This window comes from Coloeus monedula (assembly GCF_965178545.1).
Source record: "Coloeus monedula genome assembly, chromosome: 26".
Lineage (NCBI taxonomy): Eukaryota > Metazoa > Chordata > Aves > Passeriformes > Corvidae > Coloeus > Coloeus monedula.
The window spans coordinates 1,550,792-1,571,300 of record NC_138806.1 but is presented as its reverse complement, the minus strand read 5'-3'; the positions used below and the strand labels follow the sequence as shown (position 1 = coordinate 1,571,300).

At 45.2% G+C, this 20,509-nt stretch overlaps 1 protein-coding gene across 5 annotated transcripts in view; it reads left to right on the top strand.

The window, feature by feature from the left end:
• The window catches only part of GPATCH8 (G-patch domain containing 8), a 55,981-nt gene that overhangs the window by 9,139 nt on the left and 26,333 nt on the right, over positions 1-20,509 (top strand). For 2 of the 5 annotated variants that reach the window (XM_082297423.1, XM_082297421.1), the window contains exons 2-5: positions 6,304-6,378; positions 12,115-12,132; positions 14,224-14,296; positions 14,979-15,064. Coding sequence is in view for 1 of the 5 variants with exons in the window: in XM_082297419.1 (XP_082153545.1) it covers positions 6,304-6,378; positions 14,224-14,296 (148 nt within the window). In the remaining 4 variants the exon portion in view is untranslated. The remainder of the gene's footprint in view (positions 1-6,303; positions 6,379-12,114; positions 12,133-14,223; positions 14,297-14,978; positions 15,065-20,509) is intronic. The other 3 variants (XM_082297420.1, XM_082297422.1, XM_082297419.1) reach the window with 2 other exon arrangements.

Here is a 20,509-nt window from a genome sequence, read left to right as displayed (position 1 = left end):
TGTCTCTCCCTCAGGCCATGTGCAGAGAAGTGAAACCAGCGTGTTTGGAAACAGCTGCCCGAACTGGAAAGGTTTGTCAGAAGAGAACTAAATACAAAATGAGATGAGTGTCGATGGTGGTTTGTTGAAATTCCTGGTCTTTGGATCAGGCAAGAGGCTGGTGCTCCATCAGGGCTTTGCAGACTGATTCCTGAGCCTCTTGGCCACTGTGCTGGTGCTGGACAGGCAGCATTCACCCAGGTGTCCTGGATGTGGGATGTTCGCAAGAGTGCTGGGAGCCAGCTTTGGGAAAAGTGGATGGATGTGAGGGTGTCTTATCCGTCTAAAGGTTTTGTAACTGCTCCATCTCCTTTAAAAAAGAAAATTGCAAGTTTAACAGGATATTTGCTTCTGGAATCGGAGGGCTTTTTTCCCTGTTCTGTGGAGGTGCAGTGTGCGTGCAGGGAGAGAGGATTTTGGCAAGATGGCATTTGCTCCCTTGTGCTCAGATGCCGCTCCAGTTCCCTGTGCTCCGACCTTGCATCTGTGCTGACCGTCTCGGGAGGGCTGCAGGAAATGTCAGCTGTGCTTCCCAGCCACGGGAGCAAAACATTCCGGGATCTGCAGCTCACGCGGCCTGCCCTGGCTTTATCCACACTAGAAAATGGCCTTTTTGGGGGCACTCATTTCTGGTTTTGGATATTCCTGTGTCTCAGCTGCTGTTCTCAGCCTAATGCCTGCAAGGCTTTTGGGAATGGGCAGTGGGCTTGGTTAAATATTTTCAAGCGATGCTTGTGGGTAACAACCCTGAATTTTATGGCTTGACTTAATGTTTTTAGAGTTTAAGATTTATTGATTGAATTGATGGATAAATAGAATATGCAGAAGTGGTGCTGATTTGCTTTAGTGTTTTAAAATTCCATTTTCTAAGGTAAATGCAATATAAATGTGATTTTTTTGAGTCTTTTTCTGGTACTCTCCTAGCGTAAAACTAATTTTTGAATATCTAAGGAGCACACTGAGCTCTTTTCAAGTGCAGTTAAGCAGTCATGATCATGCTGTGCTCTTTTCCAGTGCATTTAAGAAATAATGACAGTGAGTATAGTAAGGCTTTTCTGCAAAATTGCTTTCTTTAGATTGTTATTGGCGTGGTCTCACGAAGCAGCGTTTCTGAGTGCCTTCCTGAGCCAGTCCTGAAATCCAGTAGGGACATAAATAGATTGTTTCTGCTGTGACGTCTCAGCAGCTGCATTCTGCCCGTTCCCTCCCCAGCCGTCCCTGCTTTAATGCTCCCAGGCAGAGCCACAGGGTTTTATGCCAGGATCTTTTCCTATTTTGCTCCATTCACAGCGTTGAAGGCATTGTCCCTGTGGTTGGTGGAGCAGGCAGCGTTTTCCAATTCTAGGCTCTTGCTATCTGACTTGTGTTGGGCTTATAACTCACCTTATCTCTGGTGTTATTAACCACCGGGCTGGTGTGACTGGGCTCTGCTGGAGCAGGAGCCCAAGGACAGCTGAACAGAGGCGTCCTGAAAGGATCCCCTGCTCTCCCGGCTCCATTGTCCTGCTCCTTTGTGTCCTGCTCCCGCCGTGTCCCCAGCTCCGGCCCAGCTGCAGGACTGGAGGCTGCCACATTTTCTTTGGAAATAATGCATGGATAACTTAGGGCTGTCCATCAAAGAAACCACTCATTCCTGTCAGGAATGGATGCTATATGGAATATGTTCTGCATGCTGACATCTTAATATGCTCTGTGCTCAGGCAGATTGCACAGAGCAGTCCAGTAGTTAATACCCAGGGAGGTCTAATGGCCCTAAAGCAGTTAAAGTGACTCATCCTTATTTCCTCATTGTGTTGGTGGCTTTAGGTGACTTAGAAACTCAGGCAGTGCTCGTGACCCGGCTCTGGTTTGGATACACCCCTTGGGGTGTGGGAGGGAAGGAAAGAGCCTGTTTTCTTCTGCTTGTCATTGTGAAGATGCTTTTAAAGGGTTCCCCCTCCCAGTGATTTCTGTGTGTCCTATGTATGTGCTTTGTGTTACCCCACCTTCCTGAAGAGGTGCCTCATGTAGAGGAGAGAGTGAATTCTGTGGTACTAAACGGTGATAAATGGGCTTTAATCAACAATTAATTTCACTTGCATCGAGTGATTTATTGGCAACAGTTCTTACCACTAAGGATTTTGGGATGAAAGTGTAATTAAGTTCTTAATTTTTTTTAATGATGTTGACTGGGTCTCAGTGTCAGAGTGTTTGGGACCTTATAAGTAGGAAAGAAGCAGCAATGCTCTTCCCCTGAGCTGTTAACTTGAATTGTCCCAGGAAATGCAGTGACTCCACTGGATATGATCTGGGACAAAATGGCATTTGTTGAGCCAGGACTCCTAAGTATTTACAGTCCAAAGAAGGGAGAACAAGAGTTGAAATCCTGCATGGAGGCAGCTTTTGTTGGTTGATTTTTCAAATGCCATATTCAGTGTGTTAGGGCAACAAGACAAGGTTTGGCCAAGAGCTTCGAGCAAAGATCAAACAATGGGAAAGTGTAGGAGAGAGCAGAGAACATGTGACTGTGAGTAACCAGAGTGGGTAGAGAGCCAAAGTTCAGATGATAGTACACAAAAATTACAGGGCACAAACATGTTGGCTCCTGGAGATGAATGCACAAGGAAGCCAAGTGGTGTGTGTGGTGTGTAATGAGGAGTGTTTGCATGCTGGAGGCTTGTCCTTGCTTCTCATGAAGTAGGAAAATGTATGGAATTGCAGTGTGGTTATAGGGAAGCACCAGTGTGCTCAATGCAGCACAAAGGGAGAGCAATAAATGCTGCTTAAGTGGAAACCTCTCATCTTACTTGCTCTGCTGTTCCAGGGTGGATGGAGAAGTGTCTGTGAGAAAGGGACAGTGCAACACATCTTGTTTCACAAAGCAGAAGTGAGAGACCCTGGTACAGGCAGCTGTAAAATGGAGGGGCAGAGGATGAGGAGGAGGAGGGTGCTGCAGTTAGCTGCAAAATCCTTGTCCACAGGAGCAGGTGGAAGCTTTGCCATTAGCTCCCAGGGCTGGGAACTTACTGCATCTCTGTAACAGTCATACAGGAAGAAGGTTTGGGAATAGATTTTGAATAGTGCTGGGTTTAATGCAGCTGTTATTTCATGTCCTGGTATCCGTGGGGTTGAATCCAAGGGATTGAATCCTTCTTTTCACATGAAGGTTTCCTTGAAGTGGGAAGCATCCCTCAAGTCTGCAGAAGACACACTTCAAAATTGTACTAAAACGTGGTCTGTGCTTGGGGTTCGTATTTGCCAGAAATGTATTCCAAACAGATCCAGCATTTAGGGTTTAATTAATTGTTGCATTTAAGTGTTAAAGTATTTTGTGTTCTTCTGATTCATTGTCTTAAGGTACAGCAAAACAGGAATGTTTTATGGATCCATTCAATGCACCAGGTTGTAGGATTGGAAAAGTGGAAAATCAGATGGAATTCCCCCCAGCTTGTTCCTTAGCCAGTTCCAGGGATGAAGAAGCTCCAAAGTGCCTGGGATCACCGTGATGGCAAGGAGCATTGTTGTGGCCATAGCCATAGAACCATTTTTCTCTTCCCTGATTAGGCACCACTGGCCTGAACCCCCAATAAATCCCACCTAACAATGACCATTGGATTGTCTGCTTGCCTTTTTCCAGGATGAGCTGCTTTATGGCAGAAGGGAATTTTTCCTTTATCATTTATTCTAAATATTGATAAATAAAGAGCAGTCTGTGTGATGAGTATTGATTTCAGCTCTGTTTGGACACTTTGTTATTCTGAAGCCTTGAATTTCCAAGCCTGGAACACCTTCCTGACACAGGAGGAGGCTGGCAGCATTCCCACGGGGCCTGTTCCCTGTGCTCCATGGCCTTTTTATGCCCAGGACTTCCAGCTGACAGGCAGCACCTGCCTCTCTGGGAAGCTCCAGTTTTAGTATTGTTAGCAGCTGTTTGGACCAGGAACAAGTAGAGGTCAAGTACATAATAAACCCCAAAGAATATGAATATATAAAATAACCCCAAAATACATGGAGTGGGTAGTGGTGGGGTCACCAGAACTTAGGGATAATGGCTTTGTTTGCTCTCTGATTCTCTGGCCGTGGCACAGGGAGTGCTCAGCCGTTTGCATAGTTTCAGGGAGATGTTGTTTTAAGCACGGAAAAAGCGAGTTGTGAAGCCTCAGAGCAGCAAGGCGTGCTGCCCTCGAACTGGGATTGACCCTTGCCTCAGTAAAAACAGCTTTCAGTGCCTTGGCAGCACACCAGAGGAGCTGGGGAGTGGGCAGGAATATTTAGCCTGTTGCAGGTAATTTAGTGGTGTGTGCTGAGCTACCTGCAGGCAGCGAGTGAAAGGAAACTCAGGGATGTGTCTGGGTTTGTGCTGAGAGGGTTTCAAGTGTTGGTTAATGGAATGTTACGTGGGTTTAATGTTTTAATAGATGAAGTTTAGCAATGTGTTTTTGCCAGTGTTGGCAGCATGGGCACCCCTGACTGCTCTGGTTCTCTTGGGCAGTATTTTTCAGGAGGCTGGGCTGCCCCCAGCCACTGAGGCAGGTTTTTGGTGTGTTTTGGTGTGGGCTCCTGGACTCCTCACACGCGCAGTCTGTGCATCCACACCATGCTGTCTCTGAGCATTATTAGCTTTCCAAAGCAGCTCAACGACTGCTTGTGCATAGTAAGTTTGCCTTCAGCTTCCTCCTTGAAGGCTGTCCAGAAAAAAAAAAAGAGTGGGAGTGGATTTCTGCCTGCAGATTAAATCCCAAATTCACTCTGGAGAGGCCATGGGAAAGACGATTCCCAAGAGCAGAGCGTGGCCAGGGTGAATTTACCACCAGGGCCTGCAGATGATGGATGGGCTGGAAGTTGGGGCACCAGCATCAAAGCAGCTTCTCTTGGCACCAGGTTTTAGCCAAGATGTTCCCTTGCAGATTTGCATTGCTGCATAGGAACACTCCTTCCAGAGGATTTTTGGAGGCTGGTGCCTGGCTTGTAATCTTCCAACCGTCAGTCTGTTACAACTGCAGTTTGCTCTTTCGCGTGCTGGCTTCCATTAAAATTCTTGCAGAAGGAAGAGTTGGTATTAGTGGAAGAAGGAGGGTGACAACATGTTTCTCTTGGCAGCAGTGCTGTGTGTTCCTGCTCCAAGGGATTGTGGAGCTGGGATGCAAATGAAACCTGCCAGGGGTTTGGTGTGCATGGAGCAGCCAGAGGTTCCAGTGGCACTGCAGGGCCTGAGGGGGAAGTGGGGGGTGACAGCCAAGGCTCGGCACCTCCTGGAGTTCCTGTGACACTGAGCAGTGCCTGAAAATGTAGGAGAGCCCACTGAAACCACCCCCTTCAGTGGCTTTTGGGCTCATCCCAGCTGCAGGAATCTCACCTCTTTTGCTTCTGAGTTTGCAGCTGCAAAGTCTGAGTGTTTCCTTTCCAGGTCTGTGCTAGTGACAGTGGATGTGTTGCATCATGGACCTATTGGACAGCCAAAAATGGTTCACCATGTTTCCAGTCTCAGGAATTTGAGGTTTCAGAAACCTCTAAAATTATGGCAGAGCTGCAGTAGAGGTGTTTGTTTTTCCTGAAATGGCCCTTCACTGGTGTTCCAGCACAACACTTGTTCTGGAGAGCAGAGCTTGTCATTGCCTCCCTAGCTCAGGAGCCCGCATGCTCAGTATCCACCCAAAAACGTGAGAGGATGCAATTTGTCCAAGGGGGATGGTGGTCAGCTGGCAGAGGGGCTGCTTCGGGTCAGGACTAAAGGCTGTGTGGTGTGTTGGAGGATTGCTTCCATGGACAAATCACTGTTCAGGTTTGTGGGAAGGGCTGCTCCACACCATGGACAAACACTGTGGGCACAGGGACGGGTTTCCTTCGGTACCACTGTGGGGTTTTGTTGGTTTAAGGTCTGTGAAATCACATGTATCCCTCAAGCAAATTCCTGGTGCAGGGAAAGCCTTCTAGTGGTGGGGATATCCACTCCTGCTGTTCCTTGTCCTGTGTGGTTTCCATGCTGGCACTGGTGCTTATGCTCAGTGTTTTCATGAGCTTTATAAAGAAAAAAATCCAGAAGTACTGTTATTGTAAATGTTTGGTATTTTCTCAACTTAAATAGTTTATGATTGTCATCAAATTGACTTAGTTTTTAGGGGTTTTTTGTCCTTGTAGCTGATACACTGATTTGAGCCTGTATTTAATAAGTTCATTTGTTAGCAAAATTTTATCAAATATAACACTGTAACCAAAGCTGTCTGGACACTGAACTGTTGGAGGCGTGTGCTGTGCTGTGGAGCTGACCCTTGTTTTCTCTTGCAGGGCAATCACTTTGATCAGTATGAAGAGGGGCACCTGGAGATAGAGCAGGCGTCTCTAGACAAGCCCATCGAATCGGTAAGGCCCCCCCTGATCAGCATCATTCCCCCCGGAATTAGGCCGTGCTCGGATGGTACTTGATGTGAATGCAGTCAAATCTGATAGCAGTGGGCACCTTGTTATCAGTGAGGGGTAATTGGTGGTAAACTGCATGCTGACCTGAAGTGGGCCTGGGATTTAATCTTGAAGTAGTCCTAAAAGTAAAACTTGAAATTTGAGTTCAACACGATATTTCAGGAATTATTTAAAATAATACATTCATTCATAGATATTTATTTTAAGTTTTTATATTTTTCTTTGAAGAATCAGTTTAATTTATATGTGAACCTGATGGAGTAGTATAGTAAAATGTATTTTGATCCTTTTTAGTTTATATTTTTGGAAAACTACTGGTGTGTTTAAAGTGTTAAAATGACACCTGGCAGTATGGAGAGAGGGATCAGTGTTAGTCCAGCAGTCCTTCCCCATGGAGCTGAAATTGCTCTGAGCCTTTCTCTAAAGTTGCTTTACCTTGAGTTAGGTGTGGAGATTCCTGCTGTAAGATGGGGAAAAAGTAGGTTTTGTGTAGTTTAAATTTTTTAAGTTTTTTTGAGCTTTTTAATTTTTATCTTTGCAAAGCACCTCCTGCTGGTTTTAGACACAACAGCTTGTTCAGCGTAAAGTGGACCCATATTTGGCATTTAAGTTTTCATTTTCAGTTTCCTTCAGAAACAAGAAAACTTGTAGTGAATAATCAAGGGACGCTTAGTGGTGTTCTGATTAAGTCTAGCTAGAATTTTTGTTAAGAAAGTACTTGTCAAGTGTTTCTTTTCCCTATTAATTCAAGTTCTGTTAAAATTTCTCCACCTTAGCCCCTAGAAGAGCCAGTGTTAGCCAAAGCCCACTATATATTTTTGTTGGTGTGTAGGTTGGTGTTGTGTGTGTTTGTGTGCGTGTTAGATGTTTACCAAAAATTTACACAACTTGGGGTGTTCGACGTTTTTCTTCCGCAGCAGTTGGCCCATATTAGCTAAGCAGCCATGATCTGGTTTGTATTGCACGGTCTGCCTTTTTTAATTTCTTCTCTAGGGTTTCCTTTCCCCCTTCTTATTTCTGTTCTTCTGGTCCAGTGAACACTGCATATAGTACCTACTGTCTTAATGTGCTGGCATGATGCTAGATTTAGGCATGGCAGTAATTGATGACGCATGAGATAATGCTGCAGAGATGGGAATTGGTATTCACTGTTCTCCTGAATACTTCAGTCTTACCTTGGGACATGGGGATTTGAATTAAAATGCCAAGCTGGATGGAAAAGTAATGGGAAGTACATGTTGGTAGCCTATTCTGGGCCACACTGGAAATTAGCATTTCAAAATAATTCAAATGCTGCTTACAGACTAGACTGGTTACCTGATTTCCAAAAGTGCTTTCCCAAGCAGAGGAATAGAAGAGGTCACAGATCACATCTCTGGTGTTCCAGAGGGAACAATGCCTATGGAAGTGTGTAAAGCATGAGCAGGTACCCTGGGCCCACGTGAGCTCACTGTGTAGCTCTCATCATCCACAGGAGTAATGCTTTGTGCAGTTTGATTAATGCTGAACTGCAGCAGAAAAAAATAAGTTAAATTATGGCTTTAATATTTTATTCATGTATATCTCTCACCATCCAAATGTCAGGACATTTTTAATCTTTACAACTCCTTGGTAGGTACAGTTCAACCTAATTGAAAACAGTTGGATGAGGAGGACAAGAGAATGGCTTATTTTGGGAGGAGAAAGAGTTAAAACCTCAAATTGTTCTTCAAAATAAAGTTTGTTCTGCTCTTCTTTTGTCTGAAAGAAGAGAATTACAGAATCATTAAGGTTGATTCTGAGCTCATCGAGTCCAACCGTTCCCCCAGCACTGCCAAGGCCACCCCTCACCCATGTCCCCCAAATGCCACATCCCTGCAGCCTTTGAACCCTTCCAGGGATGGAGACTCCACCACTTCCCAGGGCAGCTGTGCCAGTGCTCATCCCAGGATTTCAAAGCTGTGCTGCTGCACAGGGTGGGTTTTTGGCCTCCTAAACAAGCATAGTGTCAGAAACTGCAGTCAGGAACAAACTGCTGGTCACTTTTGAGGTTTCACATGGTCTTTGTAAAATACTTTGTTGATTCTTAAATTCTCTATCTGGGAAGCAGGAATTACTTTGTTGAGTTTCCTGACACCTGTGGATGTGATTTTGCTTCCACACTATTAATGATCAGTGTGCTCTTTGAGTTGGCAAATTACATGCATTAACAGAAGGAACAGTTTCCTTGGCAGAATTCAGTGGGGCACCTCTCCTGCAAGATATTTCACCAGGCAAGGAGTGTTCATTCTGCCTTTTTGGCTTTTTTTTTTTTTGCCTTCTATTTTATGCTGTTTGCTCACCCAGAACCAAAATTGAGAGGGAAGGAGGAAAGGCAAATCTGTATTTTAGAACTACCACACATCTAAGTATTTTCAATATTAACGAATTGGGGTTTAATGCTTAACCAGTTCTCTGTTAGCAATCCAACTGGCCTTTTCTGTGGAATCTGCTCAGAGTCATGAGTGAGCCTGTGCTTCATGGTATGGAAGCAGTTTGGATGATGAACATCCTGTGTTTATAACCATGGCAGATCAAAGCACTTCCCAGTTAAAATGTCATTCTTCAGAGTGAGGAGTGGATTAAGTATATTCTCTTAACTGTGTTCCTTGCAGTTTCCCACATCTTAGTGATACGAAGGTGCTCCAAAGCCTGCAGGTGTTTGGAGATGGGGGGGTGTTTCCTGTGCCATGTCCCTGTGACAGTCCCCACTGATGTGAGTGACATCCATCTCTGCAGCATTATCTGTTGAGAGGTGCTGACTGTACTGCTACAGCATGCAACTCAAAGGTGGCTGGAAAAATAGGTTTGGGAGTCTACAGATCATTACAATGTTGAAACGTGTCCTCAATTAGCCTACTGGTGGTGTTGTTCCTGTGGAAATCCTGCTGTGCACAGCTTGTTTAGGCCAAAGATGTCTGGACTGAAACATGCAACTCTAACCAGAGCACATTTATGGAAAACAGAGCTGCCAGGAACTAGGGATGGACGTGGCCTGAACGAGTGCCAGCTGTTTTCCATTACTAAATTGCAGAAAATATTTCATACCAATGGACTCTTCAGAGCTGCAAATCCTGTTATTTTTTTCCCCCCACATGTAACATTTTTTCTTGTTGTGCTTTGAAAGATGCTGCACTTAGACTGGCTGTTCATGTCAGTGCAATCACTGGTGTCTGGTGTCCTTGAAAAATCAGAGCACTTCACCCTTTTTTTTAAATTCAAGAAGCTGCATGCATTTGTTTTGGGGCATTTTGAGTGCACTGAGTTCAGGTACTCGAACGGGAAGTCACAAATTATTGCAGCTTTAATAGAATCCAGATTTTCTTCACGTTAATTCCTTATCTCTACTTGTTTATTGAGTCTCTTTGCTGTGAATTCCTGGTTTTCCTCATCCCAGCAGTGCAGATGGAGTAGGAGACAGCGATAGACCCTTAGAACCCCCAAGGAGCAGCCCTGGCCCCGTGCAGGCAGTGTCAGGGGTCGACCCACGCCGTCACCGCTGCAGGTTGGAGGCCAGACTGGGAATCACCCACTTATCCTGGAGCTTGTTAGTTTGTCCTCGTCCTAACTAACAAATGTCCTTTCCCCCTCTCTCTAATGCTGCTCGGTGCCACGAGGAGCTCCTTGAGCCCCCCCGTGTCAGGCTGCAGTCGGTGGTGCTTTGACACCAGGGGCTGTTGCAGCCTGGCCGAGCCGGAGCCGGGGTTGTCGCACTGGAAATCTGTACGGATCTGTGGACTCCACTAGTTCCAAAGTGTCATTTGATGAGGCTGCTGATTTGACATTTAGCAGCAGCCATATGTGGACAGCGCTATAAATAATGTGCTTCTGGAAGCTGAATGGTGTAGCATTACTATTTGGCTTTTCTCTCTGGTCTTCATTGTGTCATCTGTAGTGAGCTCTAGGTTTTGTTTTGGGAATCTTTTCAACCTCTTGTTTGCATGGGTTCACCCAGTAGCATCCGATCCTTGCTTATAGATTCCTCCATACACAGTCAGCACAGCTTACAATCCACTCAAGAGAGGAATGGTTCCTGCCTGTGCCGGGATGAACGATGGGATCGTGGGGATCTCATGGAAAACCTGTGCTAGGCAAAACTGGTGGTGTGGGTTATGTCCCACAGGCATCATCAAAACCTTGGGCTTCTTCTACCCATCTTTCAATTGTAAGCAATTTTCTTTTCTATTGGCCAGGACCTTTTTCAGAAATTTGTGCTGGGGATATCCCGCTCAGGAATCACTGATCCCCATGGAAAGCAACCAAGGGCATCTTGTCAGGGCACAGGATGGGGAACTGGGGAGGCCAGTTGGAGCTGGTGGAGCCAGGTCACTTTGGATGAGGTTTTTCCAGAGCAGCTCACCCAGCTTTGTGAAGTTTTGGTGGACCCAAGTCCTTACATTTCCTACACCTTTGGAAAAATTATGCTTTGTCATTAAAGCAGGGCTCTCCATCAGGGCTGCCCAGCTCTAGAGCTGGGGTTGTTCAACTCAGAGCTGCCAAGCCATTCTCCCTGCAAGGAGCATCCCACAGCCTGTGCCCACAGGGTCCAGGAGAGCTCCTTTGCTCACCCAAACACCTATTGGGAGACTTATTTTGGCTACCTCAATAATTTTTCTTCTGGCTATAACACAAGGAGCTCCCAAATGGCAGAGGAAGAAAGTGAGGAGATTTGTGCCAGCCCTCTGCTGAGAAATGAGGGGTGTCCTCCTAGGGCTGGGGTGTTTCTGTGGATCACTGCAGCTCTTCTGTAGGAAAACTGCTGCAGTGTGAGGATAGTCTGTTCAAAAGGAATGACAGCTCTTGACATGGACAGGAAGCTTGCTGTGAAAACCCCCATCTTTTCTGTGTGAAAGTAGCTGTACTTTTACAGAACTTTCACTTAAAAATGCAATTAAAAAAAAGCTGTCAGCTGTTGCAGCAGTTGCTGTCCCATGTCACGTTTTGGTCCCAGTATCCCTGGCTATTCCCCAGGCTCTGCAGACAGGCTCTCACGTGGCAACCAAGCAAGCCTGGCCTTCCATAATTTAATTTTTAGGGCAGCATTTGCACTGAAGAGCAGTTCTGTCAGTCTCCCTCCATCAGAGGTCTGGGATAGCCATTGGAAAAGGAGGGAGGAGCTGAACACGGCCAGAAAGGAGCAAAATGATGGCCAGGTCCTAACTCACATGTTAATTTTAAATTATTAAAGTTGTTCTCCTTATTGAGTGCAACGGAAGATGCTCTATTTCAATTGAATAGGATCTAAAATTAGGGAGTAGTTCCACTGCATAAACAGACAAATGGAAAAGATTGGGGTGGGGAGACAACCCCTTCCTGGGAACTGACACAGGGCAATGCTCAGGCATAATTCCAATTTATGTCAAACAACTTGGGACCATCCTCTTGAGTGGGTCTGTAAAAGTGGTGCTAATGTGTATAACCTTTCTAAATTTTTCTTTTTCCCTTTAACATTTGTTTCCCCCTTCACTGTGTCAGTCACAACACACCGCTCTTGAATCTCCCAGCTGGTCTTGACTTGTTGAATTTATTTTATGCTTTCACTCTTCTTTAATAAATACATTACTTGCAAGCAGTGAATTGAAAACAAAGCAAAAGAAAAAACTACCATTAGTGATTGGACAGTTTCTTACTTTGTGTTACATTTAACTGTTCTTTTGACAGCCCAGTTTTTAAAGCCAGGTTCGTATGGAAATGCTTTCACTCCACTTGCACTGCTTTTGGAATAGCGTTCTGCTTCATCTGTCTTTATTTTAGTGCATTCATAACACACACAGTCAGCACAATGTCTCATCTCCACTTGGCCAAGACTGCAGAGTACTCCTTGTCCTTTGGATTTTTTTTTCTTTTTTTCTTTTTTTCTTTTTTTTTTTTCTTTTTGGAAAACGCAGCCATTTTTGTCAGCACCGGCTTTTAGATTCAATGATCCTTTGTCAGGGTAGGACAATTAGTGCCTTTTCCCAAACATATCCCAGGTTCCAGCCCCTCTCTGCCAGGATGGGGCACTCTGTGGCCATTGGGATTGGCCTGACCAGGTGTGCCTGCAGGTAAGTTTTCCTGTCTTCCCAACAGCCTCTCCATGGTGCTTGTGGTGGGGATCCATCCTTGTTTCTTTTTCCTTTTTTGTGGTTTTTTTTTTTTTTTTTCTTTTTTTTTTTTTCATTTAACCTTTTGTCCCCAGAAGTTTCCTTACTTCTCCTGGTTTAATTTTTTTTTCCATGTAGTCCTAATTATGTCCTGGGGCAGAGCTGGTAGTGTGGGAAAAATGTACATTATTTCTTGGGAAATACAGGAATACGAAATGTCTTACTTTACTAGGATATCAGAAAAAAAATCCAAAATTTGTACTTGATAACATCTTTTTGAGGAAAAATGTATCCATGCAGCCAATATCTTTGGGAAGGTTGTGCCTTTTGAGCTGATTCACCAAAGTTGTGTAAACCCTGTGGTCATTTTCTTCACTGTGGAGTGACAAAACCTACTCTGGTTTTTGTTGATGACTTCATTATTTAATTAAAGAAACCTTCAGCTTATAGATATAATTATTATTTAGGATTCCGTGTACCACTCAGTGTTCTGGAGTCACGTCCCATTATAATTCAGGATATTTCTGTGATATCTCGGGTTGTGGTTTGCCTGATGATAATTAATAATCAACAAGTTCATATCTGATTTTGATTTTTATTTTTTGTGATTAGAAGGTGAACATGGTCCCAGCCAAGACTCCTTCTTTGAGGATCTGGTCACTGCTTGTAACTGGGTGAACTGGTCACTGAGGGCGAGCTGGCAGATTGAGATGGTTCGAGGGTGCTGTGAGTGCTCTGCTCTTTGTCTGGGGGCAGAAACCTTGCATAAAACACAACAATTTCCACACTGAGCCCTGCTCAGCCCCATTGCCAAAAGCTGACACTTAATTGCTGCGTCAGTACTTTTCCACTTATTCTAAAATAGCTTTTTTTTTTTTTAGGAAGATGAGACATTATGCTTATTGTTTCCCCTACATGCACTAATGGTTCCTTGCTGTTAACTTATTGCTAGGCCTGTTTCATTCTAACATCTTAGTATTTTTGTTAGTTTACATGTGAAATGCATCACCCAGTCTGTGCTTGAGCTCATTTTATTTAATTGATTTTTTTTTTGTTTTGTTTTACTAACCTCACTGTTTTTTCAGTTTAATATTGGCTGCATGCTAGTTTATATATATATACATATATAAAAAAAAACCCAATCAAGTCTAGCCTGGATTTTGCTCTGATTGTGTTTTGGTTTCTAGTGGTGGGGCAGTCTTGCACTTACAACTTACTCAGTATTATAAAAGCCTGACACACAAACAAAATGACTAAACACATTGTAGATTTTCTTTACAAAAAAAAATCTTAAGTGGTGCTGTCTAGGTGATGGATATGATTGTATAAATAGCTTGATTTTATGCTTTTTACTGTCAATTTTTATTGGTACACTTTATTTTCTCCCACATTGCTTTCTATTTTTATTATTTTTTTATTTCTTTTAAATGTGATGCACAAAAGTTGCCCAGCACACCATCAGAAAGTGACCGTCCCCAATACCCATCCCCCTGGAAAAATTCTAGCCAGCAATTTTTGACATTTGTCTTTCCCTTTATTGGGCATATATTGCCTTTTCAGTAGCATTTTTTTGCATGCATATATATGTAGAAAAATCTCTTGCTCATCACATGTTTAAATGTCAGCGGGAAGGGAAGAATATATTATTGGAATATTTTTGGTTTGTTTTCTCTGTTCTGTCTGTCAGGATAATATTGGACACCGCTTACTCCAGAAACATGGGTGGAAGCTGGGCCAGGGATTGGGAAAGTCACTGCAGGGTAAGTCCAGTCCCTTGTGTCTGAAACCTTCAACTCCAGCCTTGGTCTTTAACAAAATTATTTCTGCGTTTTGTTCCTAGATTAGATTTTCTTTCCGTTATTAATATATCCAAACGAGTGCACTGTTGAGTTTCAGATCTGGCATTTTGCAAGTGGAAGCTGCTGCCTCACTTGTTGGTACAGGTTAGAGGTGTGTGTGTGGTGGATGTGTGAGAGTCATCGTGGAGGGAGGAGGATTCACTTCCTCCACACTGACAGGGAGTGGTGCAGCTTCAAACTGTGCTGATGCTTTGGTATTAAAAGAATTAAAGATTTGAGGTAGTTCCCATGATCTGTCAGTGCTCACAGGGGTCAGAAGCCATTAGAAGGCCAGTAAAGGGCCACTGAAGATGGAAAGTGGTGGCAGAGGTTCTCTGGATGGGAGAGGCTCACTCCTGGTTTCTCCACAGGACTGTCACAAGTTGGACTTATTTGTGTTCCCGGCAGTTTGCCAGGGATTTAGCAAATCTCACTGGCACACTAAAGTGCTGGTTGAACCAGCACACCTGGTCCCCTTGCTGTCTTGAGCCTAAATTCTTCCTGTGACACTAAACCCAATTTCTGTAGAAACCTGTGGAAGTGTTTGAAGCTCAGGTGTGCCCTGAGCCCTCAGAATAACTCACTCGTGTTCCCATGCCCGTAGTCTGAAGACCTGGGAGCTTGTAATCCGTCTTCATGAGTGAGCCCGTTAGAGATGGGGGTGTCTGTGCTGTGGAGGACTGTGCAGAGGTAACGAGTTCTCCAAACTCTGGGAATGCCTATTAATCCCTCGGACTAAGGCTCTCTAACCTCTCAGGCAGGATTGCCTTGCTGGTTAATGCTTCTGGCTTCCTCTAACTCGGTTTTGTTGGAGTTCTCTGGTTAATGCATGGCACTCTCCAGTCCTTTCATGTTCCTGCTGGGGCCAGACCTCAGGGTGGGGTTGTAGTTGTCACCTCTGGGCCTTTCCTGTGGCATGTGGGATGTACATCATGGGTGGAACTCGGTGTGTTCTCTCTTTTGGGTGCCCTGTATTGCTCTGTGTGTCACCAGTGTGGAAACACAAAGACTTGAAAGAAGGAAAAGCCTTGTCCTGGCCCTGGGTGAATCCCAAGGTACAGCCCAAGGGCCCAGGGTGCTGCAGGCTCTGATGTGATGGGGTGAACGTGGATTATGGGACTGATTATAGGTCTGGAGTTGGGGTAGGGGGTGGTGCTGTTGCTGTGTCCCATGGGCTGAGCAGGAATTTGCACTTTGAGACTTGTCCAGATTTAGATGTTCCCACTGTGCCTCTCGCTGCGCTGGAGCTGTTCCAGATCTCTCACGAATCATTGGGGCTCTGGTGATTTGGACTGTGTGGAAGCTACAGGCAAATCATGGATTTGGGCTGTGAGGGTTTCCTGTGCCTCCTGCATGGTCACAGAAACACAGGAGTAAAAATAACCCACCCAGTTTAACCCAGTTCAGTGGTGAAACCATCCTAATGTAGGCTTTGGAGTGTGTGCAGGAATTTCAGCGCTTTTGGAACGGAAAAGTGCCCTGTCCAGCTGGCAACCAACTTCTCCAGAGGTCTGGGCAGGCAGAGGATGTGGAAGGGATGCTGCTGCTGCTCCAGCTTTTCTCCTCAGAGTTCTCAGCAGCTAGAGCCTGTGCCTGTTGCCTGTGGCATTGGTGATGATAGTGTTTCGAGTGTTTAATTCATTATCCGGTGACCTTTCTGCATGAATCTCAGATTGGCCCAAAAATCCAAATATAAAATGTCAGGAAGGAAACATTTGCATCCAATTTTAATCTTAACTCTAGGAGCTTGAAGAGTGAAGTCATTTGATGTGCAGTGAGAAGGGAGGAGCAGAACAGAAGTTCTTCCCCTCTTCCACATTCCCTTGTTCAGGAAGGACCAGGAGAGGTTTCTAAAGAGATGCAGGTGTGTTCCTGTTAAACTCTTCTTGCTTCACACTGTGCTTGAGCCTAAAATCTTACGCAGCCTGTGGTGAGGAGGTGCAGCTGAAACAACCCCTTCAAGCAGCCTGGAGCTGTAGGTGTGGTGTCTGACCTCCTGCACAAGGTCCTTACATCAAACTCCCAAAAAGTTTGGGTTACATGTATGGAATTGGTACTGCATTCATCTACTTTCTGTGCACTTCGGCTTAGAAGGAAGTGGATGAGTTCAGCATGCTGAGTTTTGTGATACAGCTTTTAAATTCTAGATGTTCATCTGAGCTGGGGCTCCCTCTTTAGTTCTGTGAATCCCAAAGTGATGCTGTGTTACATTTGCCAGGCAGAAATGTTTCTTTCTTGCAGTCAGGCCCTTGTGGTGTTGATCAATGAGAACCTCACGCTGCAGGACCGTACCCTGTGGTGGGTTCCTTCATCCTGACTCCCCACTGGTGGATGGCACCCAGTGGTGACAGTGCTGAGCTGTCTCTGGGTGGTACCTGCAACAGCCTAAAATCCACACTTGCCAATTGCTGGTGATAAAAATCTGCTGGTACAGCCTGGCTCCTTCTCAGGAAAATTCCAGAGGCAGAGGTGTTTTGTACCCCCTGGGGCAGCTACCTTGTGGTGTAAATATTGTTACTGAGAAGAGCTGAGCCCTTGGGTAGGGAAGCCCTCAGCCCATGCCCTGTGTGACATGGCTGTCACCAGGGCAGCTGTGTTCTGGCCAAAACAGCTTCATCTTTCACTGAATTTGGGATGTGTGCTGAGTGGAGCATCAGGCAGGGCCTCTGACCACACCAGTGCTGGAATCCTGGTTCAGAGACACTCATAAGGAATTCAGCAGAATCATCCTTCAGCTCGTCTCTTTCCCTGATGTTTTTCATCATTTTTTCCCCACAAACAACTTGTGTTATATTTGGACATGGTGCTTCAGCTTGCTAACAGCCAGTGAATATGAAAAAGCAGGAGTTGCCAGTTCACAGGGATATTTTTTAATTTGGAAAATATGGCTTAGGGAGAACACTTCCATGGAGATATATGATGGTTGTGCTCTGACAAGTGAGAAAATGGTGATTGTAGCCTGTTTTATCTTTGGGGGAACACCTGTAGTTGATAGTCCAGAATTTTGTGGTCTCCTGAAAAAATGAAACAAGAAAAGATTGGTTAAAAACATTGCCTGACCTTCGTGTGAAGTCCTGTGCTAAATGAGCCCAAGGATTTTGAATAAATCAGGAGTTACGTAAGTCAGGAGGGGAATGAGAGGGCTGAGGGAAATCTGAATTCAACCACACTCTAATGATTTCTCTTGGAATGAGTATTCCCCATTAAGTTAAAGTAGTATTATGAAAAGCCAGGAGACTGACATGCAGAAGTGGGATAATTTGAATCGTACATTTGAAAATATTTTTATAAGCTCTTTGCCTATTTTCCATCAAATTTTTTGACGAGTCTTGTTTAAAAAAATAATTGTGCTGAGAACTTACGGGTTTTTTTTTTCTTTTGGACTTGTGTGTTTAAGATGAAGTAATAGTACTCTAGAGGTATATCTGTGAGACTAAAACCAGTAGTTTAATTTCATTTAATTAGGCCGGGGGAAACTGAGTAGGTTATCCTGCAGTTTCCTGGGTCATTGCAGGGCCTGGGGAGGGTGGGCAGCTCTGCAGGAAGGGTTTGGAGAGGGCAGGAGGAAGGTTTGATGTTTACTGGCTATATGGAGGTTACTCTGAGGAAGGATTGACCAGCTCAGGTCCAGCTCATCCTTAGCCAGTCTGGGTAGCAACTGTAATTATTCAACACAGATTTGCCTCTCTAAAGTTCTCTATTAAGTAAATATTCTTGCCTGATTGCAGCCTTGACCCTTTAAAAACAGCCCCACTGCCTGTACAGAAGCAGTTACAAGTTCCCCCACACCACCAGCTGTGCCCTATATGATTAATTTGATATGTTTAAAAGTACTGGTTTACTTCACATTCCCACAGTATTCCGAAGACCAGGATTATCCTGATCTTTTGTGGTATCTCTGAGAGGTGAATCCCAATCTAGTACTTTGCTATGGCAACAGAAATCACACGATTTGTCATGGCAGAGCTGCTCCTCAGTGTCTTAGTTGTGAATCAAACAGCTCAGGTAATGTGGGGGCTCAGTACAGCTCTGGAATTTCTGTGTGTTTGCTCCTCAAGAACTGCTGCAGCTCATTCAGCACTTGGTTATTGTCATGAAAATGCTCAGAGTGAAACCAAAAGGAGTTTCAAGGTGGGTGGCTGCTGGTCTGTACTGGGACTTGGATTATCTCCAGTACTCAGGAAATAGAAGCAGCAGGTAGTTCTGTTTAGGGCACAGATGTCCCTTTTGGGGCAGGTCCTTGCAGTGGCAGGAACTTCCCCTGTAGCCTTTGGTCCTGAAGAAATGCCTTCTGTCCCAATTCATCTTCCTATTTAGTAATAACTTCCTTCATGTTTGCTTACGTTTTTAGCCAAGTTTTGGCATCATTTCAGTGTAACTGTTCTGGAAGAGCTGCTTTGATCTCCCTGGGGAGCAGCTCTGCTGATGTAACGCGTGAGGAGAGGGCAGGGCCGTGCCTGTGTCCCAGGAGCTCTTGGCAGTGCCATGCAGAGCTGGGAACCCCTCCTGCATCCTTGTTCCCTTCCACTCAGACTGAAAGCAGTGAAGCTGCACAGACTGTCAGGGCAGTGCTGTTCCTGTTGATCAAGGTGTGCCCCACACTGATTGTATAAATCATCCTGGTGATACGGGGAGCAGCAGTTAATAACAAGTGCTTTGGGTTTATTTTATCCTTCCGTGAGTACATCTAGCTAGGTAGCAAAGTCAGGTACAGCAAATGTGTTAGCAAATGCTAAAATTCAGTTCCTCCATCAAGCTGTATTATTGTTGCGTGGTTTTCAATTAAAAGAAAAAGCACAAGTGAATTTGTGCTCTGACTTGCAGATTCTGTGAGGATAAATATAGTCAGCACTCCTCCCCTCAGCATCACTATGGTGCAGTTCTTCTTTGGCACATTCCTCCCTAAATCTGTTCAGAAAAGGGAAAACATTCCCTCTTGGTCCAAGGGCTGAGCAGGGTGGAAGAGCAGAAACGTCTGACAAGTGCTGGAAGCTGCTCAGGGCTGCAGGTGAAGCCGTGATATCACGGCTCAGGCAGGAAATATCCTCTCCCTGGCAGCCCCTGGGGTGATCCCTGGCTGTGGGATGAAGCCGGATCTGAGTCCCTGTTCCAAGGCAGTGCCAGGTGGCTGCGGGCGCTGCCTTTGCTGGATGTTCCTCGGGCTGTGGGGAGCAATAAACAGCTCTGACCACTCAAGCAACTGAGATCAGTCACAAATGTGATCGCTTGGCAGCTGCAGCTTGGAGAAATGAGCTCAGGGTTTGAATTCCAAGGTCTTGAATCCTGGTGCTGTCACCCGCTCGCCAAATGGCTTCAGCTCGGCTATTAATGTGTTTTCCATTTGTTGGGTCCTCTGATCTCGTGGAGGCAGACGGTGAATGTGTGTCAGGCCTGTGAACATGGAACAATGAGCATCTGAGGGGTGTTAGATTTCTTTCTGGGTTTTGGAGCTTTGTAATAAATACAAGAAAATACAGGAGAGGCAGATAAAAATGCTTAACAGTGCCTTTATTCATTAGTTATGGGTTGGTTTGGCAACCTTACCCAAGAAATAGCTGTGAACACTCTCTTATCTTCTTGTATCTTCACATGTCATCACGGGAACCTCAATCCTGGCATGGAGGAACATTTCCGTGCTTGTGTTTGCAACACAAATCACTGCAGTGGTTTTAAGAGGGATATTCTCATGTGAACTCAGGTTGAGAAACCTGGGTGCTGTGGCTGCTGTCATCATACCCATCTTCACTGCTGTGTTAAACCCCAGCAGACCATAGACTGAAAGGGAGGTTTGCTCAATGCCTCAGTGTCCTTTGGGGGATGCAGTTGCCCTGTTGTTTGCTTTTGGAGGTGCAAGATCCTTCCCTTGATTCCAGGTGGTGAGTTTGTGTTGCTTGAGTGGGTGTAGCCGGTGAGATCTGAAATCCTTGTGCTGTCAGTGCCACGTGTTACTGTGACGGACGGCCTTCGCCTGGCTCGGAACGAGGCCTTCTGGCCCTTTGTGCTGGTGCAATGGAAGAGCAGTTTTATTAAAGTGGGAGAGATGAGTGTGGGGAAGGGAGAGGCCATGGCCATGCACAACCTGCCTCGCTCCTCAGTGCAGCCCTGAATCAGACCAGACCCTTCAGCCCTGTCTGC